Below are 13,057 nucleotides of genomic sequence, written 5' to 3' on the forward strand. Positions count from 1 at the left end.
ATGTTAGGCCACACACCCCTAATGTAGCCAATCCTAATGAGTTTCTGCTGCTGGGTGTGGCCTATTATGCTAATGAGTTCCTGCTGGGCGTGGCCAGCTCGGGAGCCAACCGGAACTCCGTTCCTGTGCGTTCCTACCCCAAAATAGCCCTGAGTTCACCTGAGAAAATGGCTGCGTTAGGAGGTGGACTCTGTGGCATTACATCCCAGTGAGGTTCCCGTCCTCCCCAGCCCCCGCCTTCCTCAGGTTCAACCCCCAACATCTGCAGGTACTTTCCAATCTGGAGCTGGCAACCCTAGGAAAGCATGTTGTTGCCAACGGATTTTTCGGAATTACAAGCGGTCTCCCGGCTAGAAAAATCAGTTCAGTTCCCCCAGAGAAAATAGCTCCCCTGGGGGGTGGACTCCTGTTGGATCCCCAAGCATCGAGAATAAATCCACGTTTAAGAAAAGCAAAATTTATTTCAAAGCTTTGGAAAGATACTCAAACAAGTCCTTTGTTAGGAATGGGTACAAACAGCCAGGGCAAGTATAATAAAGGGATTTGAACCAGGTACCGAACCAATGGATCACTTTCCCGCTGGCGGGTAAAGGAAACGGTTGCGCGCTCAATCCCTGGGAACACCACTATCTCCAGAAATAACACAGGTGCAGTTCCCAGGCTCTAAAAGCAACAAGCTGGCATTCAAGCTCACCTCCTACACCACGTCCTCCAGATGTTTGGCTTAAGCGTTACAGCAGAGTAATATACAAGCTAGCAGGCAGAGGGGGGGGAATGAACTGTACAGCCGTACAGGTAACACAGAACATAATGGCAGCTTGCTGACACCCGCCCTTCACCCGGAGTGTCAGAACAGAAGAATAAAGTTGTGTTCTCGCTGAATCAGTCTCCGACTGCTTTGTTAAGCGAGCGACTTAACAAGTATCAAGGATTATTTTCGCTGTAACTTTAAATATGTCAGCATTTTATTCTTTTTTTTCCTGTTTCAGGCAAAATTGAATACATTTTCATGGGCCCTAAACATGTCATTTTTTTCTGATATGAGAAAAAAAATTAAAACATTTCCTTCATTCCCCCCCCCTTCTGATTTTAAAAGCAATCAAAACACTTTTCTGGGTCCCTAAAAGTATTGTGGGCCTAGGGCTGCCAAAAAACCCTGGGGGGCGGAAACCCCTCCGCCCCAGAGGTCCATTCCCCGATGCCGGGGAATCGGGCCCCAGGGGGAACCCCGCCCCAGTGTGCACGTCACAGGGAAGTGATGTTATGACGCTGGGCACGCTGGGGGCGGGGCCACGGCCATACAAGGGAAAATCGGGAGCCGCGCAGGAGTCCCCCGCTGGCAACGTAAGTAACATTTGGCAACCCTATGTGGGCCCTAGGCGGGCTAATGAAACGGTTGCGCGCCCAGTCCATGGGAACCAGGCAGGATATTAGACATAACACAGGTGCAGTATTCATGGGAAAAGCAATAGCCAAGCATTACAGCATCTTCTCCCCCACACAACCTCCAGCAGTTATCTTTTGCATTCCAACGCAGGAGTAGGATGATAGAAACCAAGCCGGGTGCAACAGGGAAAGGATATGTACACAGAGGTCACAGAAAACAGAATGGCAGCTTGCTGACAACTCCATGGCATTATACGCCGCTGAGGTCCTTCCCCACCCCCAGGCCAGGGCTGCGTTATGACTCTTGTGGGCCCTGGGCACTTTGGCCTTTGTGGGCCCCTCCCACCATAAGAATCATATCAGTATTGTAGTGTATTCAAAGCTGCCTTGAATGCATGTCATGTTGTGAAACATCTAATTGGAATGTGATGTAAAGCTTCGTCCCGGGCTAGGATCCAAATCCATCCAATAGTATTGCTAGCCCAGGAAGGAACAAGCCAATCACTTCAAGCAAGCTCCCTGAGCGGGAACTAATGTGATTGGACCTTATCTCTGCAACCTCATAGGTTGATAATTGTACAGTGGGTGTGGCTACATTAGCCGGGAATGTTTAAAAGCAGGACAGCTGCAATGTAAAGGCTGTTCTGGTGATGTTGATCAGTGTTGGAGTTGTGTTCGAGTTGAAGAATAAAGTTGTGTTCTTGCTGAATCACTCTCTGACAGCTTTGTTAAGCGAGTGACTTAACAAGTATCAAAGATTATTTTCACTGTAACTTTAAATACGTCAGCATTTTATTCTTTTTTTCCCCTGTTTCAGGCAAAATTGAATACATTTTCATGGGCCCTAAACATGTGACATGTCATTTTTTTCTGATATGAGAAAAAATTTTAAAACATTTCCTTCAGCCCTAAAACTTCATTTTTTTCCCCTTCTGAATTTAAAAGCAATCAAAACACTTTTGTGGGTCCCTAAAAGTATTGTGGGCCTAGGGCTGCCAAATCCCCCCGGGGGGCGGAAATCCCCCCACCCCAGAGGCCCGTTCCCCGACGCCGGGGAATCGGGCCCCAGGGGGAACCCCGCCCCAGCGTGCACGTCACAGGGAAGTGACGTTATGATGCCGGGCATGCTGGGGGCGGGGCCACGGCCATACAAGGGAAAACCGGGAGCCCCGCAGGAGTCCCCCGCCGGCAAGGTAAGTAACATTTGGCAACCCTATGTGGGCCCTAGGCACTGTGACTACTGTGCCAAATGGATCAGTCGGCCCTGAATTGAATGAGAGACAATGAAACGCATCACAGCTCATTCCAACCCCAAAGGAGTCCAGCCCAGCCGCTGGGCCACTGCAGTGCCTACCTTTGCTGCCGGGCCCAGGTGCAGCCTGCACTGTAGGAAGCAGATGGCAGCTCTTGCCATCTGGACCCAGTGTATAGCCGGGGTCGCACTGGCAAGAGTAGCTCCCCGGGGTGTTCACACATTGCTGTGCGCACAGGGGGACAGGTGCCCGGCACTCGTCCAGATCTGGAAGGGGAGAAAAGAGAGAGAGAGAGAGAGGAACCAGACTGAGGAGTCTGCAGGTTCGTGAAGCATGGCGCCTGACCACAGATGAAGAACATGCCCAATCTGCAAAGATCTTGAGTCTCTTTAGGTAGGTTTAAAAATAAAAAAGAAGAGTTGCTTTTTATACCCTGCTTTTCTCTACCGTACGAAGTCTCCAAGCAGGTTACAATCACCTTCCCTTCCTTTCCCCACAACAGGCACCCTGTGAGGTAGGTGGGGCTGAGGGAGCTCTGAGAGAACTGCTCCTGAGAGAACAGCTCTGAGAAGAACTGTGACTGACCCAAGGTCACCCAGCTGGCTTCATGTGTAGGAGGAGTGAGGAATCAAACCCGGTTCTCCCAGATTAGAGTCCGCACTCTTAACCGCTACGCCAAACTGGCTCTTCCTGGCCAAGTACGTTGGGTACTTAGAATTACTAATTTAGAGAAATTCAGAATGTGCTCTTTTATTAGGTGTAGGATTTAGCAACTTGCTTTCTTGTGGGGGGAGGGGACCAAAGGTCAGTTTAGTGGCCTGGGGGTGGTCTTAACCAATGGGCAACCAGGACACCTGCTGCAGGTCCCCCATGAGGGGGAGGCCGACCACCCACAGCCCTCTGCCCGGCCTGGCGGAGGGGAGGACAGAGAGCCAGGCTCCTCCAGCCACCGCTGCTCATACCTGCCTCATTTTGGGCCCACTCAGGGCAACGGCTACTCGCAGGTCATGCCCCGCTGCATCCAGGGCTTGGGCATCCAACTCGCTGGCAGCCCCTCACGAGTTGCACCTGCCCTGTCAGAGCCTCAGGTAGCTGGTGGTGGCAAGCAGCTCTTGCCTGCCTCTCACGGGGTGAGGGACACCCCTTTCCTGGGTGCAGCAGGGGGGGCACAGCGGGGCGGCCAGGCAGAGTGGCAGTGGTTCTGGGACCCCACCCTGGATTTTTGCCCAGGGCACCAGAATCACTAGCGTGGTCAAAGGTGAGGTATATGTTATGTACGCGGACCGCCACCAGGGGTCCGCAGCTACAGTAGGGAGCTTAGCTCCTCTAAGCAACAGAAGCCTAGGATCCTACCGTGTTCCCCCGAAAATAAGACACTGTCTTATATTTATTTTTTCTCAAGAAGACACACTAGGGCCTATACCACAAATGCATAGAAATCCTGCTAGGGCTTATTTTTGGGGTAGGTCTTATTTTCGGAGAAACAGGGTAGTTCCCCCAGCATTCACCAATAGCCACTTTGGCGGGAAATTCAAACCCTCCAACAGGACTGTGGGTGTGCGGAAGGTTGCTAAATTTCTTTTTATTGCAATTATAAAGCGTAGGCACCTCCTTAATACTCCTCATGATGTCTCTTCTCTGTAACACTTCTCGATAACCTGGAGATTGTTTTTGATTTTGTATGCTGTTTGACGGGTCTTTGACCGTAATAAACTGATTGGTCACTATGGGTGTGCTGGGTGGGTGTGTATATAGTTGGCCCTGCAGGGCCGTTTTGCAGCTCCTGTGTGAAGTACAATAAACGCGTCTGAACACATGTCGGGGTCCGGGTCTTCCGTGCGGCGAACCCAGTACTTTACAGTATAAGACGCAGCAGTGTTAGGGCTGTGCTTGGACACTTAGAGTTGACAACAAGAATCAACGTTGGCAAACTTTTGTGGCATCACAGGCTCCACAGGAAGGGTCAGCGACTAGAGGCCTCTATGCTGAACCTGCCCCGTCCCTGAATGGAGCCACCCTCCCGAGTGTGGGGGAAACGGAGCAGCATCCGAACACGCGAAGCTGCCTCACGGAGTCGGACCCTTGGCCCCTCCAGGTCAGGAATGTCTGCTCTGGCCGGCAGCAGCTCTCCCAGGTCTCGGCTAGAGATCTCTCACATCACCTGCTTCCCGATCCTTTCGATGGGAGATGCCGGGAATGGAAACTGGGACCTTCTCCATGCAAAGAGCAAACAGCAAACCACTGATAAGGTGGGGCACAATGAGGCTGTAGTAGTCTGCTGTCTCCCCATCCCCTGGCCAACCGGAGACCGTAAGCAAGGGGTATGTTTATCGAAGACACCAGATCTTTAACCGACTGTCGAATGCTGGGAACTATTTCCTGCTAGTTTTCAAGCACACTTCTGCAGCGATAAGAGCTGTTATGCCAGCATTGTCCTGGCGCACTGGTGTCACTCCCCATCAATGCTCCCGCTAAGCTGTGGAGTCCTGTGAGCAAAAATTCTACTTTGTCAGCTGCTTGCATTAAAGTTGTGAGGGAGCGATTTGGCTGCCGCCAGTGTTCCCTCTAAGCTGAGTTGGTGTGATCTAGCTCACAGTTTTTTACCCTCCGGCTCACGCATTTTTCTCTTAGCTCAGGGAGGATGGCTCCAGAGCATACTCATTTATGCAGACGTCAAGCTCGCTCACAGCTTGAACGCCAGTAGCTCACAAAGTATAATTTCTGCTCACAAGACTCCACAGCTTAGAGGGAACATTGGCTGCCGCGTAAATTAGTTTGTTCCGGAGCCCTCCTTCCTGAGCCGAGACTCTCATCTTAGAGGGGGCTCTCAGCTTAGAGGGAACACTGCTCCCCATGTGTCAGAAAGTGACATCAGCACATCATCAGGGGACACTGGGGTGTCCTGGCATTTAGGCAAAATTGCCAGAGCACCTCTGCATTGGCCACAGCCTCTACCAGAGCATCTCTGCCAAATGCTAGAGCATCTCTGTCATCTTCGGAGACATGCTGACATCTCTTCCAGGTACACAGGGAGTACCTCACAGTGCACTGGGACACCGCCTACATTCTCTCCGTTTCCCACTATCCCCCCCCCCCCCCCACCCACCTGGGGAGGGGCTCCCCACAGCCAGCGGCGACCTCCAGCGGGCACCAGCAGGGAGCTCCAGGCCCCGCCCTCCCGCACCTCACCCGGGGGGATGGCGTCCCCCTGCATCCCCCCCCAAATGACCCCTGGCTGCCACGTAAATTAGTTTGCTCTGGAGCCCTCCTTCCTGAGCCAAGACAAAAACGTGTGAGCCGGGGGCTCTCAGCTTAGAGGGAACACTGCTCCCCACGCGCCAGAAAGTGACATCAGCACATCACCAGGGGACGCTGGGGTGCCCTGGCATTTAGGCAAACTTGCCAGAGCACCTCTGCATCGGCCACAGCTTCTACCAGGGCATCTCTGCCAAATGCCAGGGCATCTCTGTCGTCTCCCGGAGACATGCTGACATCACTTCCAGGTACACAGGGAGTAACTCACAGTGCACTGGGACACTGCCTACATTCTCTCCCGTTTTCCACCATTTCTCCCCCCCCCCCCCCCCCCCCCTTATGCTAATGAGTTCCTGCTGGACTTTTTCTACAAAAAAAGCCCTGTAGAATATAAAGTGCAAATAAAGTACAAAGTGTGTAATTACATTAAAAGACATACAGTTACAAGTGGGACACAAAGCCTGCTGCATACAGTCTTAAAGGGACCAAGCCCACAACCTTCTTAATGCTGTAAGAACAGGGGGAAAAAACCCTTCTCTTTTAACAGCTGAAGATAAGTCCCTCGGAACATGAAGATGTCAAGGTTAGTTAGTACTAATATTTATTTATTTATTTATTTTTAGATTTATATCCCACCCCTTAGCCAGAAAATTTTGGTTGGTGAGGCATGGGGTAATTTTGTGTGGCAGCAAGGGAGGGGGAGGGGGGGAGGAAGGGGGCAGCAGTTTTTGTGGGGGCATGCCTCCCGTTAGAGGGGTCGGAGCCCCGAAATGCCCCGCTGTAGCTACGGGCCAGCTAATATCTCTATAACTATTTTTGGGGGTCGGAGCCCCGAAACGCCCCACTGTCGCTACGGTCCAGCTAATATCTCTATAACTATTTTTGCAAAAAGACAGATTTTGTTTGTATTCTTCAAGATCGCTTCTGTATGTTTGGCCGATTCTATTGCCGGCAGCCTTCTCCTTGCTTGCTTGCTCCGTGCGGGAATGGCAGACCCATCCATGCAGAGTGGCTGGGAGATTTTAAAGGTTAGTCCCCGCAGGAACATGTGACTTAGAGTCAGGTTGGGTCACCTTTGACCTGACTTGTCTCACACCTAAGGATCAGACTTGACATCTTGTGACAGACTCGCTCCTGTGGGCCTCTCGCCCATTTCGGCCAAATTTGGCCACATGCAAATTGGGATGGTGTTAGCTTTTCACCCCACCTATGGTGAGATCCGGTGGATTACAGAGGGAGGGGGAGACAGCAGGGTTGGGAGCCCACGACTCCGGGCTTCCACTCACCAACGTGGCAGTATCGTCCCCCCCAGCCTGGCTGGCATTGGCACTGGTTTGGTCGGACACAGGTGCCTCCGTTCTGACATGGCTTGTGGCAGACAGCTGGGGAGGGAAAGGAGAGAACACAACTACGCTTCTTTTTTATTTTAAGGAAACAAAGAAATAGTGTAAACGAAATGCAGAAAGGAGGAAAAAAAGGATTACAATATATATCAAAGATGATTATATATAACAAAAGTGTAAAAACCAGAAAATATTTCTCCCCAACGCCCCCTTCGTTACACTGAAAAACGTGGGGGACTTTGTCTATAACTAAGGTAAAGGTTCCCTTGCTCGAAAGCCAGTCAAGTCCGACTCTAGGGTTGCGGTGCTCATCTCCGTTTCAAAGCCAAAGAGCCAGCGCTGTCCGAAGACGTTTCCGTGGTCATGTGGCCGGCATGACTAAACACAAAGGCGCACGGAACGCTGTTTCCTTCCCACCAAAGTGGTACCTATTTATCTACTTGGAATTTCTTGCTTTCGAACTGCTAGGTTGGCAGGAGCTGGAGCTAGAGACGGGAGCTCACTCCGTCATGCGGCACCCGGGTTTATAACTATGTCTGATAGGGTACATTTATATTCATCATTTTGAATTTCAAAGTTCATAACTAGTCTGTTTCATAGCTATATTATCATCAGTCATGGCTACATAGTATTACATGTTTTCACCTCTTCTGCCTACTCGCTATTACTTTAAAAAAGTAGATGATATGGCAAAAATACAGAAGGAAAGCCTGTTATATATCTCATAATAAGAAAATTTTTAAAAAGATGTTTCTCCCCAAAAGTCTGCTTCCTGACACACATTTATGTTCAGGGTGTTACGTTTAAGCCCTGACCTGGATAGCCCAGGCAAACCCGCTCTCGTCAGATCTCGGAAGCTAAGCAGGGCCGACCCTGGCAAGGACTTGGAAGCAAGGCTCCCTCTAAGCTGTGGCGTCTTGTGAGCAAAAATTCTACTTTGTGAGCTACTGGCATTAAAGTTGGGAGCGAGAAATTTGGCTGCTGCGTAAATTAGTTTGCTCTGGGGCCATCCTTCCTGAGCCGAGACAAAGCGGAACCCGGGCAAGACGGATCCGCTGATACATTCACAGACCAAATTATCACACCTGGAACTGCAGCCCCCCGGGGCACGGGGAGAGCTCCGACAAACAAGACACCCTGAGGACCAAATTCCTCTCACCAAGCAGTCTCCCAATGTAGTGGGGGGAAGGGGGGGCTTCCCTAAGAATTCTGAGCCGTCCTAAAACTACAGTCCCCAGGATCCTGTGGGAGATGCTATGCCAGTTGTGACAGCATAAAAACCCAGGACAGAACTCAGTGGCAGAGATGTGCCTTAACCAATGCTCCCTCTAAGCTATGGAGTCTTGTGAGCAAAAATTCTACTTTGTGAGCTACTGGCATTAAAATTGTGAGCAGGTAATTTGGCTACCGCATAAATTAGTTTGCTCAGGAGCCATCTTTTCCTGAGCTAAGACAAAAATGTGTGAGTTGGAGGCTAAAAAACTGTGAGCTAGCTCATACTCACTCAGCTGAGAGGGAACGCTGCTTGGAAGGGAGCCCTCCAAGGAAGACCAGGCCTGGGACGCAGAGGCAGACTACCAAGCCACCTCTCCGAAACGTCCAAACACCAGTAGGGCCCACCAGAAGTCACCATGACTCCCAGGCATGCAAGAACGCGCGCGCGCACACACACACACAATCTTTTTGTTAAGGGATGTTACATTTAAAACTGATCCACATTCTGCAGCTGCTTCATCACCATACATTTGTGTACAATATTTTAAACGGCTTCTCATTCTAAACTTGTCTCCTAACACAACTAAGTTCCTTGTCAACATGTCTATCCAGGACAGCGTCTTCACTGGTGACGCTTTTAACGCTGACACGTGGAAAGCTATTAGTATGGAAGAAGGTATGTTTTTGGAGGGGGCGGCGGAACACATCTGTCTTGCAATATAGAGCTTTTCACTTGAGCAGAAACCTACATAAGCAGGTGTCAGAGGGCAACTGTGTTGGTCTGCAGTAAAACAGCCGGTTTCAAGTCCAGTAACACGCTAGAAATAGGGTTGCTAGACCCCCCAGTCTGGCCAGGGGATCCCCTGGTCTTCCAGGCTCCAATGTGCCGCCGGCCAGCTGGCTGCTGGTGAAAGCGCCTCCCCTGAAGAGGCCAGTTGTGCGTCGACATGATTGGCACAATGACATCACACGGAAGTGATGTCATCATACAGGGGATGTCGCGTGTCGACGCTCTAGCATTTTGGCCAAAAACTCTTATGGTAACCATAAAGTTCCAGCCAAAATGCTAGAGCGTCAACACGTGACGTCCCTGACGTGATGACATCACTTCCGCGTGACATCATCGCTCCAACAATGTTGCGCTCCAACAACGTCGCACGCGACATCGCCCCACCCCCTTCTCCCGGATGGCTCCCTCCCACCCCTTTCCACCAGAACAATTGCACCTGGCAGCAACCCTCCTTAGAGACCAACAGTGAAAGGAGCTTTGACGCTCGAAAGCTTATACCACGAACATCTTGTGGGTCTCTAAGGTGCTACTGAATTTGAACCTAGCTGTTCTACTCAGGCAGGGAATGCTGGGGGGAAACTGAGCCACTTGTAAAAACCATCAGAGCAGTCAGAGGTCATTTCGGGGGGGGGATCGGGGGGGATCGCAGTTCCCCCGGGTGAGGTATGGGGGGTGGGGCACATGATGAAGCCCCGCCCCCTGCTTCCGGCCGCCCCGCTTCCGGCCCTTATTCAGCCAGGAGGAGGCAGGAGAAGAGGGAGGGTGAGTTGCTTCCTCCCCGCCTCTCCCCACCCCTGCCTGCCTGGGGCCAGGGAGGGCCTCGGTGATGTCAGGGGGTGTGGTATATGCTAATGAGTTATGCTAATGAGTTCCCCTAGCTCTTTTTCTACGAAACGACCCCTGAGAGCAGTCATTCCTAAAAACATGCCCAGGGATACAGTAACCCAGGGGTCCCCAACGGAGTGCCTGTGGGCACCATAGTGCCTGCCGACACCTTTCCTGGCACCCACCAAGTGGGGCCAAGTGGGTGGGGCCAAGTGAGGCTCCTGCCCAGCAAGGCTTCTGATCAGCCGCTGGAGAGCTAACTGGCTGCGCAGACGAAAAGAACATTGTTTCCGCAGGAGCTGCCACCAGTGTTGGTTTTATTTTCTCTCATATGCCCCTTACCAAGTGCTTTTTCAAAATTATTCCACAGATCTCCCACGCTTGGGCTTCAAACTGTGTGGTTGGCTCCGCTTCCCCTGGTGGCTACTTTGTGGTTGCATCGACCCCCCTGTATCAGAATTCCAAAGGTGCCCACTGGGTCACAAAGGTCAGGGACCCAAACAGTTAAAGGTTTCTCTGAACCTCCAAATACCCACTCATGGAGAAGGAAGAAGAGGTTGCCAGGCGTGTCTATGCATGAGTGCCTGCTCTGACCTTGCCTTCTTCCAATCGGCCTCCACCAAAGAGAAGTTCCTCTGGCATGTCACTGCATCCGGTGAGTGATGGGATCATCGTGCGGTTCCCAAGGCAGGGACACAGCAGAGTCACTTGCCCTCAGAGGAGGCTGTACATAGTGTTTCTGCATGATTCCTGCCTCCTTTCTACTGCTGAAAAGGGCAACTCGAATGATAAAGGGGTTGGAACACTTTCCCTATGAGGAAAGGTTAAGGCGCTTAGGGCTCTTTAGCTTGGAGAAATGACGACTGAGGGGTGACATGACTGAGGTTTATAAGATTATGCATGGGAAAGAGCAGGTAGAGAAAAAGGTACTTTTCTCCCTTTCTCACAATACAAGCACTCGTGGGCACTCCATAAAATTGCTGAGCGGTCGGGTTAGAACGGATAAAAGGATGTACTTCTTCACCCAAAGAGTGATTAACAGTTGGAATCCACTGCCACAGGAGGTGGTGGCGGCTACAAGCATGGACGGCTTCAAGAGGGAATTAGATAGGCATATGGAGCAGAGGTCCATCAGTGGCTATTAGCCACAAGGTATAGATAGGGACTCTGGGGCAAGCGATGCTCTGTCTTCTTGGTGCTTGGGGGGGGTCAAGAGTGGGAGGGCTTCTAATGTCCTGGCCCCACTGGTGGACCTCCTGATGGCACCTGGTATTTCTGGCCACTGTGTGATACAGAGTGTTGGGCTGGATGGGCCTTTGGCCTGATCCAACATTGGCATCTCTTATGTTCATATGCTCTGATGTTGGACAGGAATTCTGCCCCACCTCTGTTATCAGGTGTTTCCTGATACAGAGACACAATAGAATTATCCTCCTCCCCCCCCCCCCCACCCAAAAAACAAAAAAAAAATTCTGTGCTGTCCTCAGAAGGCAGAACAGTGAACTCACGAGGGGAACCACACCTCAGTCCACCCTGCTGACAGCCTGATCCAGCTTTTCAAGGACTTAAAAATGGCGGCAGTAGCCTCGTGAATGCTACGAGGATGCTGTCATGTCTCGTTTGGCCCCCGGGGGAAACAAACCCGGTAACAAAGTTGCAACATCCTCAGACTCACCTTCCTCACACTTCTGGTCCCCAATGTGCCGTTTCTTCCATCCTTGGCAACAGATGGCGTTGGACTGCAGGATCTCCTTCTTCACTTGCCTTGTGGCCACCCGGTACGTAGTCCTAGGGGAGAGAACCCCAACGTCTTTGATGGCCGCTCATTCTCCCTGCCCCAGGGGCCCAGAGCCCTCGGCCTCAGATCCTCGGCCACTGTGCACATGCAAATAGCCAGGCCTTGGGCTTTGTCCCCAGCACCACTGCCTCTGAACATGGAGGCTCCATTCACAGCTATGCAGGCTGATAATCAGTAGGAACCACTGATGAATCTCTTCCCCCATGAATTTGTCTTTAAGCTCATTTCTATTAACCATTCAATCCCGGTTCTGGAGAACAGAATGGTCCTGAGTCCCACCATATTTTGCTTTTGCCTGATTTTTTTTTTTTTTTTTTTTTTTTTGATTTTTTTGTTTGTCCCTGGAATTCCGGGGGCCCTCTGGTGACTGACCCCTACTGGGGGCCCGGAGGATATTCAGAGAGGTGGCTGAATAAAGCCTGCCCCTGTCCTCCCGACTGCTGGTATTCCAAGGAGGTCTCCCATCCAAGTACTAACCACAGTTGACCCTGCTTAGCTTCTGAGATATGATGAGATCGGGCTCGACTGGGCTATCCAGGTCAGGGCACTGTATGTTGCTTTGATTGCTAGACCACACTTCCCCTCTAAAGAGCCCTGGACTCCCTCCAACACATACACACACACACTCTGAGGACACCCCCCCCCAACCGCTCACCATTTCCTGCTCTAAACACTAGACCAGAGCAGAAGTTGAATTTGGCACACACAAAAAAATCTCCTTTTGAAGGTTTTATTTTTATTTCTCATTTGCGGGGCCCTTTAGAGTTGGAACCTTTGGCGAAGTGTCAGAGGCGTAAATCCACGCTTTGAAAGTTCCCAAGTGTGCTGGATGCACACCCACGGCTGCAGTCCTTGGGATGCCCATTTAGAGAGTCATATTCCCCCTGAATTCCAGAGGGATAAAGTGAGAAGACGGATGCCTTTGATCCCACTCCTTCATTTCAAAGCAAGACTGTTGAATCGTCCTCATCTGCTAAAGAAGTTAAACCTCACCCCCATGCAGCTGAATCTCTGTTGCATACCCGCCCCCCATCATGTATATGGAAGCTCTTTGGGGCAGGGAACTCACGTTTTTGAGCTCCCGTATGCAGCAGGGCACTTTGCAGTCCATTCTCTTAATCATGAGCACATTTGGCTGGATCTAATAGACCTCACCCCCTCCTTTCCAACCAGTTAAGGAACCAGACCCCCC

The 13,057-nt window shown here is 51.2% G+C and overlaps 1 protein-coding gene across 2 annotated transcripts in view; it reads right to left on the minus strand.

The window, feature by feature from the left end:
- The window catches only part of EGFL8 (EGF-like-domain, multiple 8), a 37,886-nt gene that overhangs the window by 15,690 nt on the left and 9,139 nt on the right, over positions 1 to 13,057 (minus strand). The window contains exons 4-6 of one of the 2 annotated variants that reach the window (XM_015407821.1): positions 11,743 to 11,855; positions 7,181 to 7,276; positions 2,741 to 2,905 (exon numbers count right to left, since the gene is read on the minus strand). In XM_015407821.1, the coding sequence (XP_015263307.1) occupies positions 2,741 to 2,905; positions 7,181 to 7,276; positions 11,743 to 11,855 (374 nt within the window). The remainder of the gene's footprint in view (positions 1 to 2,740; positions 2,906 to 7,180; positions 7,277 to 11,742; positions 11,856 to 13,057) is intronic. The other variant, XM_015407822.1, reaches the window with a different exon arrangement.

The sequence above is a fragment of the Gekko japonicus genome, unplaced genomic scaffold (genome assembly GCF_001447785.1).
Source record: "Gekko japonicus isolate JY-2015 unplaced genomic scaffold, Gekko_japonicus_V1.1 scaffold3014, whole genome shotgun sequence".
Taxonomy (NCBI): domain Eukaryota; kingdom Metazoa; phylum Chordata; class Lepidosauria; order Squamata; family Gekkonidae; genus Gekko; species Gekko japonicus.